This window comes from Trichosurus vulpecula, chromosome 4 (genome assembly GCF_011100635.1).
Source record: "Trichosurus vulpecula isolate mTriVul1 chromosome 4, mTriVul1.pri, whole genome shotgun sequence".
NCBI lineage: Eukaryota > Metazoa > Chordata > Mammalia > Diprotodontia > Phalangeridae > Trichosurus > Trichosurus vulpecula.
In genome coordinates, this window is record NC_050576.1 from 194,421,683 (window position 1) to 194,448,616 (window position 26,934).

At 41.3% G+C, this 26,934-nt stretch overlaps 1 protein-coding gene across 1 annotated transcript in view; it reads left to right on the forward strand.

Annotated features, from left to right (window-relative positions):
- The first annotated feature begins 14,026 nt into the window (after window positions 1-14,026).
- The window catches only part of ITGB3 (integrin subunit beta 3), an 86,584-nt gene continuing 73,676 nt past the window's right edge, over window positions 14,027-26,934 (forward strand). Inside the window, exons 1-2 of the mRNA XM_036755638.1 lie at window positions 14,027-14,058; window positions 19,964-20,316. Coding sequence (XP_036611533.1) covers window positions 14,027-14,058; window positions 19,964-20,316 — 385 coding nt within the window. The remainder of the gene's footprint in view (window positions 14,059-19,963; window positions 20,317-26,934) is intronic.

A 26,934-nucleotide genomic window follows, 5' to 3' on the forward strand; every position in this document is an offset into this window, starting at 1 on the left:
AAATATTTGATACAGAATATCACAACATGGAGCCTCACCATCCCAAAACCTCTCTGACCCCTGCTGGGGTCTTCCCCAAAACAAACTCACAGTATAGCTAAGTCAGCCTGTTCAGTTCTAAACATCACGAGGGCGGCCATTATCAGTCATTAATAGCCATAACATTTTTCTTTCTCTCTCTCAACATTTCCTGTGACATAACTTCCTTTTCTTGTCAGGAAGCTCTTTCCACTACATGTGTCTTAGGCTTCCTTTAATGGAAGCAGGTCACATGGCGTATTAATGGGTGGGAAATATCTTCAAATCTAATTACTACTATAATCCATCCATCCATCCATCCATTCACTCATCACTCAATGAGTAGAGACCTAGATCAGAAATCAGAGGACAAGGGTTAGAAAGCTGAGTTTGTGTAACTTCTATGTAGTACCTGTATGACCTTGAGCAGATAGTTTTAATCTGCCTGGAAATCAATTTTCTCTTTTAAGAAACGAGGGTCTGGATGACACCTAAGGTTTCTTCAAGTTATAAATCTCTGATCCTATCTATATATTTATTGAGCGTCTATATCCTGATTATGCACTATGGAGAGATAATAAGAAGCACATACAACAAACAGTCCCTGCCCTCCAAGAGCTTAAAGTCTAGTTGAGGAGACAAGGCACATACATATGAATTATTTAATAACAATGTAACATAAGAGCAAAAGAAATGTCACAGAGCAGTACATAGATAAATGTTATAGGAATTCAGAGGAGGAAGAGGTCATTTCTTTTCTTGAGCCTCAGTGTTTTCCTCTGTAAAATGGGGGAGGAGTTGTTGTACTAGGTCCTCTAAGACCCCTTTTTTCTAGACCCTATGACTAATTGGAAATTGAGAGTATGGCAGCTCACTCGTCCCTGGACTCTTGGGTCCCAGGTGACTGCATGTGAGATTGTGAGCCTTTGAAGGGACCTTGGAGACCATTTAATTCAACTTCTTCATTTTACAGAAACTTGAGTCCCAAAGAGGGGAAGTGGTTTGTCCACCGTCACACAACAAGGCAACAGCAGAGACAGGTCTCCAACTCTGACCTTTTGACTTCTGGTCTAGTCTAGCTTCCCCTACCATGAAGGCTCCCCCAACTTTGTCCTCACCCAACTCATCTTCACTGAGTTGAGCACGGATCAAGGTGTTATGTAGAGAGACGGTGTATATTTTTGTACACAGTTTGCTTGTCTCACTGAATAGTTACATATAAGAGAGCTTTAGTGATTTGTATATATGTATGCATACCTATGTTTGTATACATATATACATATATGTACTTTTATATCTGTGTGTATATATGCATAGATATATACACACATATATTTTCCTAAGTCTTCATATAATTTTTTATTGATATTTTCTATTTCTTACATCATCATAGTATCCCATGTATCCCTCCCCCTCCCAGAGAACCATTCCATATGACAAAAAGTATTATTTAGAGAGGAAAACGGAAAAACCAAAAGGTCAGTACAATTGATCAGTACATTGAATAAGTGTCAAAATATGTGCAATCTGTGACACCTGTGGACCTTTCACCTCCACAAGGATAGGTTGGGCATATCGCCTCATAACTCTTCATTTGAGTCCCGCTTATTCTGGTGTGTAGTTCTTTCTATTTACCTTGTTATAGTTATTGTGTGTATTGTTCTCTTGACTTGCCTTACTTTACTCTGCATCAGTTCATATAGATTTTTCCATGTTACTCTATATTCAGCACACACACCATTTCTTATATATAATGAATGTAATATTTCATTACATTCATGCACCCCGATTTGCTTAGCCATTTCCCAATTGATGAGCATTTACTTTGTTTCCAATTGTTAGCTATCACAAAAAGTGTTGCTATAAATATTTTTAAGTATCTGGGGACTTTCTTTTTTCTTATCAATGGCTTCCTTGGGGCATAAGCTCAGTAATGGAATCTCTGGACATTTTAGTCACTTGCATAATTCCAAATTGCTTTCTGAAATGGTCGTACCATTTCACAGCTCCACCAACAATGTACTAGTGTGTCTAAATTTCCACAAACCCTCCAGTATTGACTATTGCTATTTTTTAATAATTTTTGCCAATTTACAAGGTATGAGTGGAAACTTCAGGGTTGTTTTGATTTACATTTTTCTTATTATTTGTGATTTGGAGCATTTTTTCATGTAATTGGGAATACTTCGCAGTTCTTTTGAAAACTGTTCGTATTCTTAAACCATTTATCTATTGGGGAATGGCTACTAATGATATATATGTGTATATGTGTGTATGTAATATAAACCCATGTATGTATGAATGTATGTATCTTGGATAATGAACCCTTGCCAGAGAAATTTGATACAGATTTTTTCCCCATTAGGCTACTTCCCTTCTTATCCTAGATGCATTAATGTCTGTGCAGAAACTTTTCAGTTTTAAGTTCCTTCTTCTACTGTAAACTCAATATATTATGTTCCTTCAGTTATTTTACTTTAATCTTTTTTTAAGGTAGTCCTGTCCCTCCTGGTCTCTTCCCTCACCCCAATCCCCTCTTCTCAATTAATATTTTTCTCTCCTTTCCTCTCTTTCAGCTAGTCCTGTTCTTTAATTTTTTAATTTCATTTTTTTTGCTCCACTTTCAAAAAAATTTCTCCTATTCTCTTCACCATCGATCTTCTTTTCCCATTTATTCTAGACCCTTGTTCTCTGGTTTGTGACCTCAATAATATTCTGGTATCTCTTTTCTCTGTATTCTTCATGCAATTAAAGCTTCTAATGTATCCATTCTAGGCTCTCTCCTTTAGGCACTTTATATCATCATCTTCTAGCCTCTTGGCTTCTCCTTTTCATTGTGCCTCACTTCCAGAACAATGCCAATTATTTCAGTTGTCAGAGAGGACACTGCCCCATGATTGGGCCCCTCTCCTACCAGTCCCTGATTATGTAGCCCACCACTGATCTATATCATCTATTGTTGACCTTTTTTCCCCCCTACATTTTCCTGGAAATCTCCTCCTTGTATCCATGTTGTTCCACTCTTTCAGGTGCCAGTTGCCCCCAAGGTTTTCAATTCTCCCCCAACTCCCACCCCTGGTTCCCCAGGACAAGAAGAGTTTCCAAGCTCCAAATGCTCCAGGTTTTATCCAATGTGAGGTCCTCTTCTCCCTTCACTACCATATCTCTTCACTCTGGAGTATTCATCAGTGTCCTGCCACCTCCAAAGGAAGGCATCCTTCCTTTCAGTCTTTTCCTCTCTCCTTCTCACTTAGTCCCCTCAAGGATCTTCTCTTTCTGAGACCATTACTTTCCCTCATTGCTAGCCCTTGATTTGACCCTGGAGCATCACTTACTCTTCTCTGTTCCCTTGCTGTCTTACTCCTTTTTATGTACCTTCCCATGCTGCAATATAATCGCACAAAAGAAACCTTCACTGTAGGCAAGGTGTTGCCAGGTTCTATGCATAATATTCCTGTCTACTTCTTCACTTTCACCTCTACCACATTTCCGTCTTCACCCTGTCTCCTTAGAACAAGGTCTCTTGCTGATCTCTCTGTTGTTAGTGCTGCTGTCACTGACCTTGTCTGCTGAACTTACTCCTCCTGCATTTCTGTTGTTTGGGGTGTCCAATAAGCAAACGATCTCTTTAGTTCCGGTTTTCTTTCTAAAAAACATTTCAAACTTCTTTATTATGGAATATGCATCTTTTGTCCTGTATGGTTAAACTCAGATTTGGGCTGCATCCTGACTTCAGTTGATCTTTGGAAGATATTATTCCATTCCTTCCTCCTTTTTCTAGTGCATGGAAAATAGTCTTCATTATTTGAATGTCCTTTACTCTGTATTTGAAAGCCTTTCTCCTGACTTGCAGAACTTGTTTCTGAATCAGATTGTTAAATTTAACTACCATGTATCTCGCAGTTTGTGGCCTTGAGTTTTTTCTGGAGATCTATGAATTCCTTAAATTGGAATTGCATTTTCTGTGTATTCTGAGCAGTTCTTTTCTATTATTTTCTTCCTTATAGTATTAAGGTTTTTTGTCCTATCATGTTCTGGGAAACCTATGAACCTCAAGTAGTCTCTGCACAATCTGGTTTCAAATTCAGTATGTTTTGCTTGCATAGTAAGCATATTTTCTTCTTAATGTTACTGTTTTTTGCTTCTCTTCTTATAGGTTATCCTTCACTTTTGTGTATTTGCATTCCCAATCTCTTGATCTCTCTTTTCTTTCTTTGATGAGGCTTCATTGTAGACCCAAGTTTTTCTATCATGTTCTATTCCCTATTTTTGCTGTGTAGGACATAAGTTCTGCTTTCATAGTTCTCATTTCTCTCTTAAACTATTCAGGAATAATGTGCTGTGTTTCCTTGTTCTCAAATTCCATAGGGTTCTTTGTCTTATCAAGTGTTGGATTATTTTCCTTTATTATGCAGTATTTTTTTTCATAGATGACTGGACTCATTTACAAGATCTAGAGGCCATATTTCCTTCTCTTGTTACTATTTTTATTGTTTATTTATGTTTATATTTAAGGTTTTTGATTTTTCTTCTTAAAATCTTTGGTACTTTCAGTCTTTCTCCCCCCACCCCCCATTTTCCTTATCACTCACTTTCTGACTCCCTATACTCTAATTGTGATTTCCTTGGGGGCTGGATCTCAAAGTATCTCAGCCTCTTCTTATACTGGGCAATTCACAACCTAGGTCCTGCCCCAACTGACTTTTGGGTGGTCAGAATTGGCCCCAGGTGGGTGTTGTGCTCCTTCCCTCAGGCACAGTGTCCTTGTACCCTGTTCCATTCTCTCTATTGCTCAGTTCTCTATCCTGGCGCCATCAGTTTTGACTCTGTTTTCCCCAACACTGGCAGTTCAGAGTCTGTTTTTCCCAGTACCAGCAGCTCAGAGCTTTACAGCATGGGTGCTACAGCACTGTAGCCCCTGGTAGGCTTTTGCTTCTGAAGGGCTATGTCCAAACTGGCTGTCAAGGCCCAGGCAAACTTCTGCAGCTTGGAATTGGAGTCTCCATGACACTGGAAAGAGGGAGGAGGGACCAGGATACCATGGAAGGTTTTAATGTAAGTCTATATTGTATCCTTGGGTCTACTAGTATGGTGTCACTGTGAGTAGAGGAGGAGTGCTGAGGGAGCTCAGAATCAGTGAACATCAGTTCCAGAGGTTTTTTTCAAACCTTTTTTTTGGATTCTGGATGTCCTAGATCATGGACATAGCTGAAGTTCTTTATCTTTGGTGCATAATTTCTTTTTTGGAGAAGTTTGAGAGGTTGTGGAGATTGGAGAAAATGTCTAGCCTGCCATCTTGTCAGCAAATGTGACTTGGAATTTCACAGTATAGTGTTAAGCTTTGATAACTAAGAATCTAGGACTTTTGGAACACACAAAGGAGTAGATCATTAGAATGATATTTTGGAGTCAGAATTCCAGTTCCAAATAGGTCACTTATGGAAAACTGACACCTGCTGTAACAACAATGTTGCTACTTGTCGCTACTGTGGCTGTGTAAGGCCAATAACAGCAGCCACAGGAGGACTACCAGCACAGGTTCTTTGATCTGCTCTTCTAAGGGAAGCAACTTTAAGGGGTTAACAATCTCACTTTAATTAAACATACATATATCATTCACTTAGTTTAGGGGAAAAAGTCATCACCCTGAACTTCAGAGCAAATACAAACAGAAATTACAAGCAGAGACAATATAAACACATCAACAGACAGGTTTCTGTCTGACCACAGCATACATAGTTACCAGAGAGAAAGAAGCACCAACATCAGGGTTTTCAAAGCTGGGGGGCTCCTTGATGGCTACCTGGAGTCTCGTCTGCCCAAATCACACGATGCTCTTCCAGTGAGTGAGAGCCCCAAACAAAATACTAACCTCAGAGTACATATACCCTTTTTTGAGGTCAGAGGGCATCACAACCATGCGACTCAAACCCATGTGACCTAGGCCTTCCTCTGACTTAAGCAGGTCATCAAAGACTCTCGATTCAATCAGACACTCTTGATTTAAACAAAAGCAAGTCTCAATCAAAGGCACTCCATTGCCTTAGTGCTGAGAAGCACTCAAACAAAAAACAGCAAAAAATCCCACTTTGCTTGCCATTACATTTGAAAGGCAAGACTCAAAGGTACTTGATTACGTCAGTGCTGAGAAGCACTCCAAAACAAAAGACAAAAGGTCCCACTTTACCTGCCCAATTCAAACAAAGGCAAGACTCATTAAAGGCACTTGATTGCCTTAGCATTCCAAAAGAGAAAACAGTAAAAAAGTTCCACCCTGCTTAACATTATACCTGCTTAATCAGTTGTTTTGATATGAGTATATCCCCTCTCCATTGAATAAATGAACATAAAAAGCATGATTTAAGTGCTTACTATATATGAGCAACTGTACTAAACACTTGGGATAGCATAGACAAGTAAGATGGTTCCTGCTCTCAAGGAGTTTGCCTTCTTTTGGAGAGGCAATCTACATAGGAAGGTACAGTTGCAGAACAGATGCAAAGACCCCATAGTCCACACAGTGGCAAAGCAGATGGTAATGCATCTTCTTTAATATTATTTCCACTAAGAAAAACCATATGCATTTCTGATGCTGAATCATTTGAGAGTGCCAAGGATTTTGATAATGGAGAATGTTCTTTTCCAGATCTTTAGTCATGGTAGCTGCTGAGAAATCTATAGTACCTATAGAGAGGCAATTGCCAGGTCTTCTCTCTACAGAGATTGATTCCATGGCTTGAAGCAGGCCCAGTGGTCTCGTGAGCATTGCTAAACCTGAGACTCTTGGGTTCAGGGTCCTGGGCTGTTTCTACTAGAGTCCAAGTGAACATTATGGTTGAGGTGGTAGCAGTGTTTTGACTGTGAATGCTTCCTTCTGTCTTTTACTTAGAGTGCTTTACTGTTTCAGCTAGGTTGGATTTTCTGCCATATAGGCAGGCACAGTTAGTGAGGATGGCTGACCTCTTGAACACAGGAATTGCATCCTTGGATAATGGCTTTGGGGAACTAGGGGAGAAGCAGGGCTGTTGATCTGGGGCAGGGAATTGTTATTCCCAGGGTTCCAGGGCTCAGGGTCCTGGGAGAGGAGGTGGTGTTGTTGTAGTAGTAGTGGTTTGAATCCTTTGGCACATGGACGCCATCCCCCCACCAATAAAGAGCACATGAATGCACCCACAAGGAAGATGTGAGTTGGAACATCAGACAGCTACAAAGAGGAAGTCAATCTTATTCAGGAGTTCCATGGAAAGTCACTCTGTCATGGCAGTCCAGTTTTCAATGAACTCAGGAGACTGGATACTGAAGGAATGATAGCTGGGGTGAATTGAGTGTAAATGAAAGCTATTATTATGATGCTGTGGGAGCATGAAATTGAATTGGGAAGACCCAACATATACACATGAGGAGAGAAGGCTTCCTAGAATGAGTGTTTTCTAGCTAGGTTTTGAAGAAAGGAGGGTTGGATAAATGTTTAATTGTTATGATTCAATTAAGAAAGTGAGAAGGGATGTTTCACATGGACTGTATTTTTCTGTGCCTCCTCACCCCTTTCACAGCTGATACTTATGTGTTACCAGATCTTAGGGTCATAGATTCAGAGCTAGACAGGACCTTAGATGACCTCAGAGGTCATCTTGTCCAATCCACTTATTTTATAGGGAAACCTGAGGGCTAGAGAGATGGAATGACTAGCAAACAGCTGAGTCAGGATTTGAACTCAAGTTCTGTGACTCCAGATCTATCACACCTTGCACTGTACCACAATTTGTGGGTTGTGGGGAGACGGAGGAAGCAAGGTGTCTCTGTGAATAAACAGAGTAGGCAGGTCCCTGAGGAACTCTGAAAGCCCTTCTTGCCTGGAAATTTACCCCTTCCCGCCCCTCCGAAATACTATTACTATTGATCCCTTTGAACTAAGACATTAGATCCCTATAGAGATCTAAGGGTATTAATTAGAAGGAATAATATAAATTAATTCATATCATCCTAATTCAACTTCCTAGCTTAAATACTTTTATCAGACTAGAATAAGAGAGGGAAGGGTTCTTAGCATCAAGCCTGTGCTCTGAATTCCCTTTACAGAATCTCTGAGAGATGGCCATCCAATCCAATTTAAACACTTGCCAGTGACAGGGAACTCATTACCCCAAAATGTAGCAGATTTTATTGTTGGACATGTTAAGACTGAGTCAAAATCTATCTCAGTGTAATTTCCAATCACTGGTCCAATTCTGTCCCCTGGAGCTACGTGGAATAAATAAACCAATTGATTGATGAAAATGAATGAATGAATAAAAGTACTTACTACATGCCAAGCACTCTGTGAAGCCCTGTGGATATAAATACAAAAATGAGACGGGGTTTCCTCAGAAGGAACTTAACATTCACACAGTGGCATATTGTTATCAATGGATGGAAATGGTAGCCAGGGAAGAGTGCTTTGTCTTAGGAAGCTGAGGTAGACCTATAGGGGAGTTAATTGACATCTTTTGCCAAAAGCAATGATAATATTGTTGGGGAGGGGGGTGGGGAGTTGGTAACATAGGATACATGGCAAAAAGATTGCCAGGACGAAGCATGGTTTGGGCTGGCTTGATATAATAGTAGGCTCACACCAATTAAGACAGTAGGGACCCAGGTGGGAGTTCCAAAGCTGAATGATTCAGCTCCCTTAGGACATGGTCTTTGGAGGTCTGATAGTTCAAAGAGTGCTGCAGCAGGGTAGATGGCAAGAAAACAGCAGAGGTGGCTAGATGGAGGGAAATAAAGCATCCATCCTATACTACAGTCTTTCAAATAATGGTCCCTTCCTAAGTCTGTTCTGTTCTAGACTAATGTAAGTGTTCCTTCAACTGTTCCTCATATAACATGGTTTTAGACTCCTCCCCATCTTAGTTATTCCCCTCTGCTCATCCTCTTAAAATATGGTGCCCAGAATTGGAAACATAATGTGTTCTGCAGCGGCACAGAATTAAGTAGGATTATCGATAGCTTCCTTTGATCTGAAAAACATGTTTCTATTAATGAAGCTCAAGAGTACCTTCATATTTGGGGGGGGGTGCTACAGGGATCTCAAACTGTTGACTTACTGAAATTGACTATTGAGGGAAAAGTCACCCAACTCAAGCCAATCCGAGGCAACCTTTGTACTGAGGGTTTTCCCATCTTTCGTCTCAGAGTCCTTCTCCTTGTTCCTTGTGCCCCTCTTCCCAGATATCTGTTGTCTTCCCATTCTCCATGATTTCTCAGAAGCCTCCCACAGGGATGCCCTACCCAAGCCTGCTCTTTCTGGCAGTGCCTCATGCTCTGGGCCATCCCTCTAGCTTCTTCTCTTATGGAAACTTACCTCATGGCTGTGACCTTAGCTAGCTGTCCAATGGATCAGTCAATTGGTCAACAGACTTTTGACAGCTAAGTGGCACAGTGGATAGAATGTTGGAGTTGGACTCAGGAAAATATGAGTTCAAATTCTGTCTCAGACACTATTTGTGTGACCATGGGGAAGTCACTTGACTTCTGTCTTCTCCTGATTTATATGATGTTGGGATAATAATAGCACCTACCCCATAGGATTGTTGTGAAAATCAAATGAAATAACATATGTAAAGTGTTCTGTGCGTATAAATATTAAATGGTAATGATAATAAATAATAATATAGTAAATATGATATAGTAAATATATAATATTATATAATATACAAGGTATAATATAATAATATATGGTAATAATAAAGTAATAAATATTAAGTGGTAATAAAAATTATATTTTATATAATTTTATATGATATAATAATTTGTATGACAATAATTATTATCACACAGATCAACTATGGAGAACAGTGCCTGGCACATAGTAAGTGTTTAACAAATGCTTACTATCTATCTACTCTGTGCTAGGCACTGTGCTTGGTATTGGGGATATAATTACAAAGAATGAAACAATCCCTACTTGCAATGAACTTACATCCTAATAGGGGAAACAAATACAAATAAAAATAGATAGCATTAATATAATACTGATAAATATGTACATCACACACAAAGTAGCTAAATAAAAAACAGTTTGGGTGGGAAGGCCTTGCAGTTGAGGGCAATCAGGGAAGATTTCATGCAGAAGATGGTGCTGAACTATGTCTTAAAGGAAAAGGGAGAATCTATGAGGTAAGGAAAGAGTGCGTTCTGGGCATGGGGAATGGCCAGTGCAGAGGGATGGAGATGAAAAATGGAATGTCATGGGAGAGGATCAGAGAGAAGCCTACTTTGATTGGATCAGAGAATAAAGGAGGGAAAATAATATCCAACGAGGCTGGAAAAATTGGCTGGGGTCAGATTGTGAAGGGCTTTAAAAACTAAATGAAAGGGTAGCTGGGTAACTCAGTGGATAGAGCACAGGCCCTAGAGTCAGGAAGATTCATCATGAATTCAGATTTGGCCTCAGACACTAGTTGTATGACCCTGGACAAGTCACTTAACCCAGTTTGCCTTAGTTCTTTCATCTGTAAAATGAATTGGAGAAGGAAATGGCAGACTGCTCCAGTATCTTTGCCAAGAACATCCCAAAGAGGATCATGAAGAGTCAGGCCCAATTGAATGACAACAATTGAAAATTAAAAAAAAATCAGAATGTTGGACTAAGGTTGCCTGTAGCTCAAAATCCTATGACTTTATCCAACCAGTAGAAGGAAATGGTACAGGTGAGCTTTTTTTGTGTGTGGTAGAGGGGAGGCTGGGAAAGGCTCAGAGAATGGAACAGTGGGTAAGAACAGGAACTCCAGGTGGAATAAAGTAGAGAGTAGCAGCCACAGAAAGGAAAGGAGGCTGAAAGGGGGATGAAAAGTGGCAAAGACAAACTCTGCCTGCTTCAGAATTTTGGCTAAGATTGAACCTTAAGCAAGGGGAGTGGGCAGGCAGTGAAAGGTTCCTAGGTTTAGGTTTGGGAGGGGCTAGGGGAAAGAAAGCACTAAAGTTGTTCTCTCTCCAAGGAAATGGGCTAGTCTGAAGGAGACATTGGTGTTCTTCCTTCAGCGCCCTTCCTCAGACATAAGGCAATAAGACCTAGCTAGCATCACAGCTAAGGTTATGACTAGAGAAAGAGACAGAGCAAGCACATGATAACTGTAGTTGGTTCTGTGGACGCTGACTCGCCCAGTCATCCCCAGTCCCTACCAGACCATACACTCAGCACCCAGTCAGCCTGTCCTGTGTTTTGTGGCTTCATCCTCTTTCCAGGGAAAATTTGAGTCATACCAAGAAAGATTCTTTTCTTGATAGGCAAGGAGTCTCCTACTAGATAGAGCTGGTGGAAGAAGTCAGAAGAATTTGGATTTTAGTCTTACTGCTAATGAGATATGTGATCTGGGGAAAGTCATCTAACTCTTTTGTGCCTTTGGTTCCCCATCTGTAAAATATATCTAATAATAATATTTTCCCTACTTACCTGAAAATCACATGTGGTTAAAATGATAAAAGATGTAGAATGACTTATTTAATCAGTAAGCTACTTATTATAATTTAAGATGTATTTATTTATCCCTCCCTATAGTTCTTCTCTGATGCCTCATTCTGGACTGGAGGTGACTCGTTGTTTATTTTTTTTTTTTGGAGTGGGGAAGGCAAGGCGATTGGGGTTAAGTGACTTGCCCAGTCACACAGCTAGTAAGTGTGTAAAATGTCCGAGGCTGGATTTGAACTCAGGTCCTCCTGACTCCAGGGCCACCTAGCTGCCCAGGCTCTTTGTTTTTGAAGGCAATATCAGGGGAGCAAAGCTCTGATAAGTGCTTTGTTTGTTGTTCATTCGTTTCAGTCCTGTACCATTCTTCATGACTCCATTTTAGGGTTTCCTTAGCAAATACACTGGAGTGGTTTCCCATTTCCTTCTCTGGCTCATTTTACAGATGAGGAAACTGAGGCAAACAGGGTTAAGTGATTTGCCCAGGGTCACACAGCTAGTAAGCATCTGAGGCCAGATTTGAACTCAGGAAGAGGAGCCCTCCTGACTCCAGGCCCCACACTTTATCCTCTGTACCCTGTATCTACTGCCCCTGAAAGGTTCTACTAAACTGGAAAAGCTTTGAGTATAGTCCTATGGACTGGGTCTTTTGACTGAGGACCAGCTTATGGAAAGCCAGAGAAGCATTTCATCAGTTTTCTCATGAGGTGATAAATTTTTTTCAGCTATAGAAGTCTCAGTGACTCCCCACTAAATTGCAGAGGGGTCATGATCTGCTTCTGCGGAGGGAGTTCCCACTTTGAGGATCATGGATGTTAGAGGCATTGAGGTTAGCAGGTGAAGACTTCAAAGCATTCTAAATATTATTATTGTCATTTTCATTTTATAGGAATGAGAACAAAAGGATTTATTAAGCACTTACTATCATTACTATTATTTGTATTTGCTATATTTATATTTTACCTAGAAACTGTCCTGGGGCAGGTAGAGATCCTATGATTGCTCTTTTGTGTTTAATGTTTAGCAGATTATTGAACAGGTGGATTAAATGACTTTAAAAAATTCAATAAAATATTAACTGTAATTCTTATTATATCTGGCCCTGGAATCTTGCTTATTATTTATCTGGGCACTCTAGATTCCACTTTCCTAAAGTCTAGAAGGGGACATGTGCTATACTCTATAGACAAGGATGATACCGGTAACCCATCATTAATAGGATATTCTAGTTTTTTCAGTAGTGGTGGTGGATTTGTCCCTGTCCCAGGTAATTCAGTTTATCTAACAAAATATAGGCCCATTCATATTCTCTTACCTAGTAGTTCCCATGACCAGTAATATATCACTTAAGAAGGAATGTGAGTCATTCCCCAATTGACAAATGGTCAAAGGATATGAACAGGCAGTTTTCAGAGGAAGAAATTAAAGCTATCTATAGTCATATGAAAAAATGCTCTAAATCATTACTGATTAGAGAGATGCAAATTGAAACAACTCTGAGGTACCACATCACACCTATCAGATTGGCTACCATGACAAAACAGGAAAATGATAAATGTTGGAGGAGATGTGAGAAAGTTGGAACACTAATTCATTGTTGGTGGAGTTGTGAACTGATCCAACCATTCCAGAGAGCAATTTGGAACTACGCTCAAAGGTCTATAAAAATATGCATACCCTTTGATCCAGCAATACCACTTCTAGGGCTATATCCCAAAGAGATCATAAAAATGGGAAAAGGACCCATATGTACAAAAATATTTATAGCAGCTCTCTTTGTGGCGGCCAAGAACTGGAAATTGAGGGGATGCCCGTTAATTGGGGAATGGCTGAACAAGTTGTGGTATATGAACATAATGGAATACTATTGTGCTATAAGAAATGATGAACAGGAAGACTTCAGAAAAACCTGGAAAGACTCACATTAACTGATGCTGAGTGAAGTGGACAGAACCAGAAGAACATTGGGGGCAGCTAGGTGGTGCAGTGAGTAGAGCACCAGCTCTGGAGTCAGGAGGACCTGAGTTCAAATGAGACCTCAGACACTTGACACACTTACTAGCTGTTTACCTTGGGCAAGTCACTTAACCCCAATTGCCCTGCCTTCCCTCCTAAAAAAAAATAAATGGAAGAACATTGTACACAGTAACAGCCACAGTGTGCGAGGACTGATTTTGATAGACTTAGCCCTTTTCAGCAATGCAAAGACCTAAAACATTTCCAAACAACTCATGATGGAAAATGCCATTCACATCCAGAGAAAGAACTATGCAGTCCAAATATACAGCGAAGCAGACTATTTTCTTTTTTGTTTTGTTTTTTCTTTCTCATGGTTTTTCCCATTCGTTATAATTCTTCTTTTTTTTCCTTTTTCTTTCTTTTTTTTTTTTTTGGAGAGGGGAAGGCAGGGCAATTAGGGTTAAGTGACTTGCCCAAGGTCACACAGCTAATAAGTGTGTCAAGTGTCTGAGGCTGGATTTGAACTCAGGTGCTCCTGACTCCAGGGCTGTTGCTCTACTCACTGCTCCACCTAGCTGCCCCATTATAATTCTTGTACGCAACATGACTAATGTGAAAACGTGTATAATAGGAAGGTATGTGTAGAGCCCATATCAGATTGCATGCTGTCTTGGGGATGGAGGGGGGAGGGAGGGGGAGAAAATTTAAAACTTATGGAAGTGAATGTTGAAAACTAAAAAATAAACAAATTAATAAATTGGAACAACGAAGACAAAAAAAAGGGATATGACTTATCCCCAAAGTCACCAGAGTTAGTCAGATCTCAAAACCTGGGTTCTGAGAACCAGGCTGCTGACTCATAGCTTTCCGAGTTTGCTTCTGGGGCATGGAAAATCGATGGTTTCATAACCACCCTCCGCAGAAGAGACTTGGAAGGCTATGAGTTAGAGGGGAAATCAATGGTTGAGTGATCTATTTCATTGAAATTAACTAACAGGGACAAATCTTTTGGCACAATGGTTGTGGCTGCATTAAATATAAGAATATTTGTACAGGGATCAGAGTAGGGGGGCAGGACTATAATCCCCAACTCCCCAGTTCTATTCGTGGACATAATTTAACCTATCTTAATTCAGGTTTAGGGGGATAGCTCTTAAGCACCCCCCAACACAGTAATTTCTAATTACAATTTTGCTGTCATATCTAGGTTTACAGATCCTTCCTACAGCTTTTCAGAGAGCATACCTTTCCTCCTTCCTTCAAGAAGTCCCCAAAGGACATCCTAGGCCAGTGGTTCTCAAAATGTTTGACCTTGGGATATTTTACATTCTTAAAAATTGTTGAGGATCTCTCCAAAGAATTTTTGGTTTTGTGGCTTGTATCTATCAGTATTTATCACGTCAGAAATTAAAATGTCTTGGTATTACTATGAAGATAGTTTTATCCTTCCATACTCCCTGAAAGGGTTCTCTGGACCACACTTTGAGAGCTGCTGTCCTAGCCCTTTAAATGGGGAGAAAGATCATGTCCCTTCCCCTGCCCCCTATCCCAGGGTGGGGAGATAAGGGTTCAGAGCTCAAGACTTTTATTAGTTTGGGTTTAGGAAGGTAGTAGAGGAAGCAATATGGTCTGATAGGGGAGGATAATGGAAATAGTGCCAGGGGTCCCCATCCTGTCTCTCAAAAGGACTTTGGGCAAGCTCTTCCTTCCCCTTTGGACTTCTATGCCTCCTGTTGATGAAAGTCTTGCTATTCATTCACTCATTCATTCATTCAACAAGCATTTATTAGATGCTTACTATGTACAAGGTACCACATTAGGGAATAAGGATACAAAACCAAAGTGAAAGTGTCCCTGCCTACAATGAGCTTATATTCTAAGTACGTAATCCATAGCCCAGGGTACCCTCTTCATCTAGTTTTACATGCGCAGGGTCTGATGTCAGGAGCAAACACAAAAAGATCGTCTCTCTGGTTTGTTATGTTTCTACACAGTTTAACCTGAGAAATCTCCAAATATGCCCCAGTGTGGCAGCTACGACTCCTCACGGGTTGTTATTTGTCCTTCATTCTTGGAGACAACCAATGACATCAGGAAGATGATGTCTTGACTTGCAAGTGAATTGGATTTAAGTAAGGCAGAACTGTGCAAAGTCACCAGCCTCACTCTTCCCTCCAGAGCCAGCAATATTGTAAGATGATCACCTGTAAATGACTTAGCTGTTCTCTGCAGTACTATGATCAAAGACATCTCTGAAGGACAAATGATGAAAAATGCTATCCATCCCCTGAGAAAGAACTGATGGAATCTGAATACAGATTGAAGCATACTTTTTTTTTACTTTATTTTTCTTGGGTTTTTATTTTGGTCTATGTTTTCTTTTACAACAGGACTAATATGGAAACGTGTTTTGCATGACTACACATGTATAACCTATATCAGATTCCTTGCTTTCTCAATGGGGATGGAGCGGGGAGACAGGGAAAGAATTTAGAACTCAATTTTAAAAACAAATGTTGAAAATTCTTTTTACATGTAATATGGGGAAAAATAGAATACTAAATAAAAAATAAAGTTTCTCCCTGTTCTTGAATCCCAGGACCTGTGTTTTGCATATCTGACATTTATGTCTTTCATTTAGTGTAGTTCCTGGCACATAACAGATGATTGATAAACATTTATTGACAGCAGATAGACTGACTCAGAGGAGGAAAGGGGCCAGGCAGACAACAGACAACACAATCCAAGCTAATTCTAGGGATTTAGGATTTAGATTTGTTTTTGTAAGGCAGGCAGTTAGGCAAGAAGCATTTATTAAGGGGTTACTATGTGTCAGGCTCTGGTTTGAGGATAAAATATAAGGATAAAGAAAGACAGTTCTTGTCCCCAAGGACCTTGCCTTCTAACGGGGAAAGACAGTCTATAACAGGGAGCTGAAAAATAAGGTGGAGCGCGGGAGCTACAGGAACATAGTGGGGAAGTCCAGAGAGTTTGAAGCAGAGTAGGGAGGGGAGTGTGAAAGCTAGCTATCTTGGGCCTGTTCTCCCAAAATGGAGATGTCAGGAGGAACTTATTAATAGAGGCCATAGAGTTAGAGGGAGCAGGTAGGGGGTGAAGTGGATAGGCCTCAGATTAGCTGTATGACCCTGGGCAAGTCACTAATCGCTACCTGCCTCAGTTTCCTCATCTGTAAAATGAGCTAGAGAAGGAGAGGTCAAACCACTCCAGTATCTTTGCCAAGAAAATCCCAAATGGGGTCACGAAGAGTTGGGCACAACCTAACTCAGGGCTGTCCATAGGTTTTTATTGAAACAATACACAATATATTTTGATTTTGCCATTTTAGTGAGAGCTCTGTGGTAGCTTGGCTTTGTTGACTAAAGCATTTATGTAAATTTCTATGCTTGTAGGCTGGCCATAAATCACACTGCTGGCTGCCCGTAGGCTTGCATTTTGGACAGCCCTGACCTAAATGACTGATCAACAGTAACAAAAATGCAGTTAGAGGGATATTCCAGGGTGAGAAGGCCCCAGGTGCTGAAGGAAAATTCTGGGTGAGTTGCTGCCAGATTTAGGAGCTATAAAGCAGAAGAAGAATCTTCTTCACCAGGATGAAAACTGCCCTAGACCCCAGGCCTTAGGGCCTGAGCTCCTTCTCAACTAATTCCGGAGAATTCTAACTTTCCCCCCCATTGCTGTCCCTAGAACTTTATGTTCACTAATTTTTAAGCCTTATTCATCTCTTAAAATGTTTTTTAAAATTAAAATTTATTTTTTAATTAATAAGCATTTATTTTCTCTCCCTCTTCCCATCCCCTCATTAAGGAAAAAAAAGAACAAGTCTTTTGTAACAAATATACATAATGAAGCAAAACATATTTCCTTGTTGGTCACCTCCAAAAAAAATCCATATTTCTATATCTCTATCTATCTATCTATCTATCCATCTATTTCTCTGCTTATCTAACTATTTCACTGCTCATCTTGAGTCCGCCATTTCTTTGTCAGATACTGGGAAGTATTCTTCATTTTTTGGTCCTCTGGCTCTAATTATGGTTGTTTATTTTGTCGATTAGGGTTCTTAAGCTCTTCAAAGTTATTCATTTATACAAGGTCATTATTATTACAGAAATTGTTCGTCTGGCACTTCACTGTGACCTAGCTCATACAAGTCTTCCCAGGCTTCTCTGAAGCCATCCCTTTCATCATTTCTTCTAGCACATTTTTTTCCTCATTACAATTATAATAATTTGTTTATTCCCCAATTGATGGGAAATTAAAATATTAGTTTCCAGTTCATTGCCACCACAAAAAGCTGCTATAAATATTTTTGTACATATGAGTCCTTTCCCTTTTTCTTTGATCTCTTTGGAGTAGTAGAGGTAATTTATTCATCCCTAACTTTGACATGGGATAATAGTCCCTAAACTTCTAGGTCATTCAATTTTCTTGGTTCCTTAGACTCAGAGATCTGTCTCAAACTCTGGTGACCTGTCTTTCCTCTACAACCATTGCTGGTATCTCTGGAATACTGAGTCTAGCACCTGTCCCCCCACCTTTTTTCCCTTGCAGCCACCACACACTACAGACCATAAGTGGGTTGTCTTTTTTTTTTAATTTTACAGGAAGAAAAGGAGTATGCTGAAATAAACTACCCTCCTCTGAAAGAATAGCTCCCACTTTGACTAAATTACTATATAGTTCAAATTCTCTGGGTTTAAGGTAACTTTTTATTCTCAAGTCTAAAGGTTCACATGATGAACTAGCAAGCTCCAACTTTTTATCTTCAAAATGAAAATAGCAACTTTTTGCTCAGAATCTCCCTTCACCACCATTTGGGATTAGCCCACCTGGTTCCTCTGTATTGAAATTATCATTCCATTTACAATCCTAATTTCACTTTCAACTGATCAAGGAGTGTATTTGCAGACTTTCAATGTTCTACTCCCATTTTAGCCACCAAGTAACCAATTCTTCCTCTTCTTGAGGAAGAGGTTTCATAAAACATATTACACCTGTCACTCAGCAAAGAATTGCACGACACCCATTTTGCCACCAATATTCACAAGAAACATCCTCCTTCCCCTTTTCCAACAGTTACCAGATAGGCCACCTTAGGCCGGGAGTCAGGAAGGCTCATATCCAGCTTCAGACACTTACTCTTAGCTGTGTTATCCTGGGCAAAGGGTTGCTGTCAGGATCAAGTGGTATAACATTTGTCAAGGGCATAGCACATAGCAGGTGCTTAATAAATGCTTATTTCCTTTCCTCCTCCCTTCTCTCCTTTGTAAGGCACTTAGCTCCCTGAACCATTCTGTTGTAGGACTCAGAGCGATCACCTTGATGTGCTTAGAGATAGCTCTACCTCTCACTGCCTTTGGTAGGGCCCTCTGTTCTCCCTTCTGCCCCCAAGGCTTTGTGGTGCTGAGACTGGTAGTATCTGGAGAGCCTAGATCTGATTCTGCAACTAACTTTGGCTTTTCAAACTTAAGGAAATGACTTATTTCTTGATTAAAAAGATAATAAGTTCTTCTCTCTGGCCTTCAGTTTTCCAAAATATAAAATGAGATGATTGGACTAGAGGAACTTTGAGGTCCCTTTCAGCTCTGATATCGTTCCAGGAAAAAAAGAGAATAAACCCAGTTAGAGGTAGTGAACACTTACTGTGGCCCAATCAGTCAATCAGCAAGGATTTATATATGGTTTGCTGAACAGCACTTTGGCATTTTGGCACAATGTTCAATAAGGTAATTGCCCTCCAGCAGTTTATAGTCTAGCTGGGGAGACAAACCTAATTGGCATGTGTCAAGCACGGAACAATTCAGTACCAAGCTATCTGGTCCTAAGTACAAATACAAGAGAAGGAAGGGAACAATGAGGTCTCTATTAGTCCCTGAAGGCTTCCGTGGCTGACAATGCAAAGGAACAAAATATAAGGAACCTAAACAGCTTGTGAACCAGAAAGGGTTTTATAAATGCCGATTATTGTTATTATTATAAGCTCCTTGGGTGTGTGTGTGTTGGGGGAGGGGAGCGGAGAGGGCAGGAGTTGCGTCATATTTTATCTTGTAATCTTCTCCCCAGCCTTTTAGTAAACATTTCTTAAATCGAAGTGACTAATGTTCTCAATTCTCTGCTCCCCTTTGGCTAGGGGAGTTCCAGCTCGGCCTCCTACCCCTTCCCGCTCCACTCTTCATCCTCTTTCCCACTGGTGCGCTGAGCTGGTACTCCTTCGGGGACCAGGAGATGGGGAAAAGGGATGGGGTGGGGTGGGGTGTGCGTGAAAGGGGACCGCAAGAAAGTTATTTCCCCTCTCTGGGCTTCGGTTTCCTTCTGTCTAAAATGAAGTTGGATTAGATGGGCTAAGGAGAGCTGGCAGCAGGTCCAAGGTGATAAGAAACAGGCCCCTCCATTCCGGCCCCCGCCCCCGCAAAAAAAAAAAAAACCAAACAAAAAAAACCCAAACCCTCCTCTTTTCCAGTTGGCGTCTAAAGTAGAAGGGAGGGTCTGCGGCTTACTCCTCCCTCCGCCCGCCCGCAGTCCCACCCCCTCCATCCGTTCCCACCCTCCTGGAAGCCGTGGGGGGCGGGAAAAAGACTGCGGGGCGTCCTGCGCTTTGCACCCAACGGTAGGAGATCGCGGAGCAGAGACCGGGGAGGAGAGGCGAGAATGGGACCGCGGGAGCTCTGCTTGGCTCTGCTGGCGCTGGGGGCGCTGGCGGGCAGAGTCCGGGGTAAGTGACACCAAACGTGCGGCGGAATCCGAGGCTATCCCGGGTTTGGGCTACCCCAGCTCCCTGGCCAGAAAGTTTGTGCAGTCCGCGGGAGCTGAAGGAGTCCTGGCGGGACTTGTGCAGATCCAGGCTTCGGAACTGAGTGATCCTGAGATGTCCGGTCTTTTCTCCTGGGTGAAGCTCCTGCCTCGCACCCCTGCTCCAATAAGCGGGTCCGTTGGGTGCTCATCCTCGGTGCAGGGATTTCTTTCTGACTCTGCAGCGCAATGGGGTTGTGTGGTTCTTTGCGTGTTGTCTTTTTATTTCGGGTTTGCACTAGGAGCAGGTCGCCTCGCGTGTGGTTCTCTGTGTCTCTCTCTGTCTCTGTCTCTCTCTCTTCATACGATATCGGTGCTTTTTGCCTTCCCGGGTGTCAGTGAATGCTGTGGGCTTGCTGGACTGATGCGCAGACAGAAGGCTAGTTAGAGTTACAAAACAGGGCTGGGGTTCCGTTTTCTTTAAGCGAAGTCTCAGTTGGGAGCAGTGACCCTGATACAGACACGAGACCAGGAAGGGTGCTGCAGTCGGGAATAGGACTTCTAAGAGCCACTAGGACTCTTCTTAGCACAGGCATTCCATCCCCAAATCTTGCTGCTGTAGATCTCAAGCGGTTCCATTTATGTCCCTATCTGGGAGGTGATCAGGGGCCACTCTTGGGGCTTCTTACTTTCCTCCTGCTGATCCACCCTGGCGATCCACAGAAATACACACATCTGAGTTCCTGAGGGATCATAGACATCTTTTGAGGGAAGTGGGAAGTTGGGGAGTGGGAAGCTGGGGTGTTGGAGAAGGCTTCGGGCTCTACTTTCTGGGACTTTCCTTGTTCGGAAGGCTGAAAATACTGGTGCGGGTCAAAATAACCCAGAGCTATGTCAATATTGTTCTCTGGGGGTTTTATTATTATTTACTATGGGACTTACATGCCCAGGGGACGGCAAAGTTGAATAATTTAATCAGCCAACAAGGATCTACTACGTGCGAAGTGTAGCACATCACTAGACACTGTGGGGACTCAGATAAGGGGTCTAACAGTCTAGTAGGGGATAAGACAGGCAGATAACTGGAACGCACAATATTAGACCTCATATTTATTAGGGAGTTAAAGCACAAAGTGCTGTGTGAGGACAGAGTGGGTATTATTACCCAGGAAGGAATCGTTGCCCAAGAGGAAGATTCTCCTGTTCGGAGGAGGCATTTGAGTTGTGTAGCTGAGGCTATTAGTAATTATAGCTGACATTTATATTGATGTTTTAAGGTTTGCAAAGCACTTTATTATTTATAATTATTTATAAATGTAAAATAGAATATATAATTATTGCATACATTAATAATTTATAAATTATTTATAAATGCCATTCACTATCCTACCTTTACTGCCCAACATATTACTGTCCCATAAAAATCACGTGAGCAAATGGCCAAATAGAGAATCTCAAAATTAATATGTCCAAAACAACTCATTTTCTTTCTTTTCAAACTCAATCCTTTCCAAACTTTTCGGTTTCTGTTGAAGATACCACCAGCCTTCTTGGTCATTCAGGTTTACCAAATATCTTGAATAGGTCCCCTTCTCTGTGCTTATACTGCTACCAGCCTAGTTTATTATCTCTCCCCTGTACAACTGCAATAGCCATTTAATTGGTCAGCCTGTCTCATGTACTTTCTCACTCCAGTTCATTGTCCCTACAGCTGCTAGGGTGATTTTCCTAAGGTTTGGGCATTACAATGTCACTCCATTACTCAGTAAACTCCCCTGGCTTCCTATTAGCTCCAGATCAACTCCATAGTCCTTTGGCATTTAAAGTTCTTCACAACCTGACCCCTCCCCACCTTTCTATTCTACAAGCTTCACACTCTACACCTTTTACAATCCAACTATACTGTCCTATTTACTCTTTCTCACACCTAATATTTCATGTTCAGTTTCTGTACCTTTGAACTGATTGTTCTCCAAGCCTTGAACCCTCTCCCTTCTCAGACTGGCCCCTCAGAATCCCTTGGATTCCTTCAAGACGCAATTCAAGCACCACATCAATAGGTGTTCTTTCCTGGTCCCCAAGATGCTGGAAACTTTGCTTCTGAAGTTCCCTTTTCCACTCACTCTGTGTGTTTCTTGCATTTACCTATGTATGTACCTGGTGTCTTTCTCATTAGAATGCAAGTTTCTTTTTTTTTAAATTTATTTTTTATTTTTAGTTTACAACACTCAGTTCCACTAGTTTTTGAGTTACAAATTTTCTCCCCTTCCCTCTCCTCCCCCACAACCCCCAGACAGCGTGTAATCCGATATAGGTTCTACATATACCTTCATATTAAACTTATTTTCACAATAGTCAGGTTGTAAAGAAGAATTATAACCAATGGAATGAGCCATGAAAAAAAGAAACAAAACCAAAAAAGAAAAGAAAAAAAAAGAGAGCAAGTAGTTCGCTTCAGTCTGCGTGCAGACTCTGTAGTTCTTTCTCTGGATGTGGATAGCTTTTTCCATCATGAGTCTTTTTTGAGCAGTCTTAGAACCTTGCATAGAATACGTTTCTTGAGCAGAAGCTGTTTTTGTCTTTCCTCGTATCTGTATTCCTTCATTCAGTGTCTAGCACTGTGAGTGTTTAATAAATGCTTGACTAACTGACTTTACTGCCTTGGCATTATCTTGCCACCTCATTTTCCCTCACTCTACACTTCTAATCAGTCATCAAATCTTGTTATTTCTACCTTCACAATATCTCTCACTTCTGTTCATTTTTCTCTACTCCCAGGGGCATGATCCTAGGTCCCCATCACCTCTTGCTTGGATTATTGCAATAACCTCCTAATTATTGCTCCTGCCTCCTCTCTTCCCTCTTCATTCTATCTGCTACACGACTGCCACAGTGATATTCCCCAAATGTAAGTCTGGCCATGTCTCTATCCTGCTCAGTAAATTTTAATGGCTTCCTATTGCCTCTAAGATCAAATATAAACTCCTTTGTTTAGTTTGGAAGCCCATAGAAACCTGTCCCCAATTTACCTTTCCAGCCTTAGTATTCAATCCCACGTGCTACAGTCCAGCCAAATTTTCTGTTTCCCACATTTGACACACTTTCCATCTCCTGACCTCTTCCTCATGCCTGAAACGCATGCCCACATCACCACTACCTTTTAGAATCTCTTGCTTCCCTCAAAAGTCTGTATAAATAACATTGCCACTTAAAGCCTTTCCTGATACCCACCCTCCTCCTAGTGCCTTAACGCTGCAAATTTTACCTTTTTTATTATACATACACACATATCATGCATATATACATATATGCATATATATGTGTATATACATGTAATATGACTAAGTCTTCCTATCTCATCCAGACTGGAAGTGTAGGGGCCATTCACATGCCTGGTCTCATTCCAATCAACATGAGAATTCTGACTAAAATTATCCCTTCCACATTGTGACTTTCCCCATTGAGGTTTCAATATATGTGTCAGCATAAGAAATTAAATGGGAATTTTCTGGGAATTTTTTTGGAAACTGCAGATTGCACCCAAAGGCTAGCAGATGACACAGAAAAAGTTTTAGAAACTCAGAAATTCTTAAAATGTATGTATAATATCAACATATTTTATCTTTTAATACCAAAATAATTCAGACTTCTCTGGTATGAAGGGAGGGCCAAAAATTTTTACACAGACTTTCCAGATCATGGGGCACTGCACCCCTGACCCTTGAGATGTGGAAGGGATGACTGTAACTCCATTTCAGATCAGGGCCAGTGGGCAGTTTAATGCCTCAGTCCCCTCGGTAGGAGCTCACTATATTACGCTGAGACCTTAGTGTAGACACCTAATGGCTCAGCCTACTACAGCTTAGAAATGCCAGGCTCAAGAGATCCATCAGCTTCAGTCTCTCCAGTAATACAGATTAGAGAAGTCTGCTACCACATATATATGTACATTTCATCTCCCTCAGGAGACTATAAGATCCTTGAGGCAAGGGCTGTTTTATTTTTGTCTTTGTATCTCCATGGCCTGGAACCTAGCTGGCACCTATTAATGATTTTTGATTCCTTGATTTCCAGGTAAGCCTAAATCTTGGGCATGTGGAGCTGTTAGGAGCCCTGTTTGAGTTACAATCAGCTGTTGAAGGATCCCTTTCTCATGAGCAGTGAGTTGAAAAGTTCAGGGAGGCTTCTTTGGTGACCCTTTTTTATGAATTTTTGGAGAATCCCAGTGGAATACATACAGGCCTTATGGAAGGAGTTGCAAAGAGTGTACTAGGCTATTTGCATCCTGTTCCTGGATCCTTAGCCTGGCTAAGGCTTAGCTAAGTCTGATACTGCCGTAACATTGATTGGAAGGCATTGGGGTAGAGTGTCTCCAAATAAAGAATGGATTCTCTATGTGCTCAGTGTTGGGACCAATGGGCTGAATTGATCCTAGATTGAGGAGTAGCCATTTCCCTGCCTCCAGGGTAGATCTGGGCTGAGAGCCAGAAGTTCCTTAGAATATCTCTGGTAGGCATAGGCTTAGGTCCAGCCATGTGCTGGTGTTTACAACCAACTCTGAAAAACAATGTACATTGCACTTTTAAGTATAACCTACATTATTAATATTATCTCCATCACTTTCTTAAGTCTAGACAATCAACAAACCAATAAATCAAGCCCCAGTTTATAGCGTTTGCTAATTTTCAAGGTATAAATGTTCATGCTGAAAATGCAGCAATGACTCCCACGTACCACTGGTTAGGTAGGCTCTGGTAAGCCACTCTAGGCCTGAGAGATCCTTGGTCTTGGGATTTGTTATGGTCCCTACTCACGTCAACCAAACAGCAACTCAACCTGTAGTAGCAAAACCCAGAACTGTTCTGATCTCTCCGGAATCCTGGGTACCAGAGGGGATTTAGGTCTGGCTTTGGCCTGCTAGAGATTCTGTCACCTTGGAGATCAAAGAGATCTGGCCATATCTGGGGGATGGGGAGGAAAAAGGGATGGGAAAGGGATGAGATACTTTACTTGCATAGAGAAGGAAGGATGAGGGTCTGATAGAATCTACTAAAATGAGAGAGGTCTGGTATAGGAGTGGGGAGGCAAGGAGAGGTGGGAAGCAAAGTTTCACAAGTTTTATACCACATACATAAAATGGAATAGTTTTTCCTAATTCAACAATTTTTTTTATAATCAAAAATTATTAGTGTTGTGGTTATAATCAGGGGGCAGCTAGGTGACCCAGTTGATAGAGCACCTGACCTGGAGTCAGGAAGACTCATCTTCTTGAGTTCAGCTCTGGCCTCAGATACTTACATTGTCCGTGTGACCCTGGGCAAGTCACTTAACCCTGTTTGCCACAGTTTCCTCATCTACAAGATGAGCCAGAGAAGGAAATGGCAAACCACTCCTGCATCTTTGCCAAGAAAATCTCAAATGGAGTCAGAAGAGTCAGCCACAACTGAAATGACTGAACCACAACAACAATGAAGAGAGCTTACATTTCTGAAGAGAGTGTCAAGTCTCTTGGGAATCATAAAGAGACTGAGAGATGGAAAAGCACTTAGGAGCCATCAAGGCAAATTCTGTCTGCTTTGCAGTTGAGAAAATGGAGCCAATATCAGGTAAAGCAATAAATGGCAGACCTAGGACTCATACCCAGCTCCCCTGGTTTCAAATCCATCATTCTTTCCATGATACCACATGGATTTGGAGTCTAAGGATCCAGGTTCAAATCCCATCTCTGCCATTTGTTGTTCGTGTGATCTTGGACAAGTCATTTAACTGCCCTGGGCCTCAAATGACTCATCTATAAAACAAGGCGATGGACTAAATGGCCTCTAAGCTCCTTATTCAAAGAGAGAGGCAGGGCAAATATTGTACTGTTCTTCTTGATTGTTATTCAGTTGTTTCAGTTATGTTTGTTGTTTCTTATAGCAGTGATAGAGGATTCTGTTACATTCACGTGCCACCATTTGTTTATCCATTCCCCACTTGACAGACATCTACTTTGCTTCCAGTTTTTTTGCTGCCACAAAAGGTGCTGATATAAATATTTTGGCATATATGGAGCCTTTCTTTTTGGGGTACATGCCAGCAATGGAATCTCTGGGTCAAAGGGTACTTCCATAACTCCAAATTGCTTTTCAGAGTGGTTGTATTAGTCTGCAGCTCTACCGATGATGATAATGAAGCATCGTGTCTGTCTTTCCATTCCCATCTTTGGTTATCTTTGCCAGTGGGCTGGATGTGAGGCAAAAAACTCAGGGTTAGACAACATGCTTCTTAAAGGAGCTTGCAAATCAATGGGAAAATAAGTTTATATTTGCTGTTACCTGATTTACACGGAATTTTTCATGAACCTCGCTTATTCTTGTGAAACAGGAGAGCATCTCTGTTTGGTTATTCAACTCTAGACATGCTAGGGAGAGACAGTGCATCCTAAATATGTCAGAGAGTATTTCCCCAATGAAGATGGCATCTAGGTTAGAATTGTGGACTTTCCAGGCACCAAGCATTGGTATAATTCCCAAGGTCACCATGAAGGTCATCACCTCTCCCCCCCCGGGGGTGTGACAGGCAAGGGTGGTAGTCTTTCTCTTCTCCAGCCTGTGAGAAGGGAAGGTCCCTGGGGACAGATGTCAAGGAAAAGTGTGAGGGAATGAGTAGAAGAGGACGTCTGACCATGCCTTTGGACTTTTCCAATTGAAATCCCCTCCTTTCTAACCCCTTACACCATCCAGGGCCTCCAGTTATCACCCACCCCCAGCTGTGCTTAT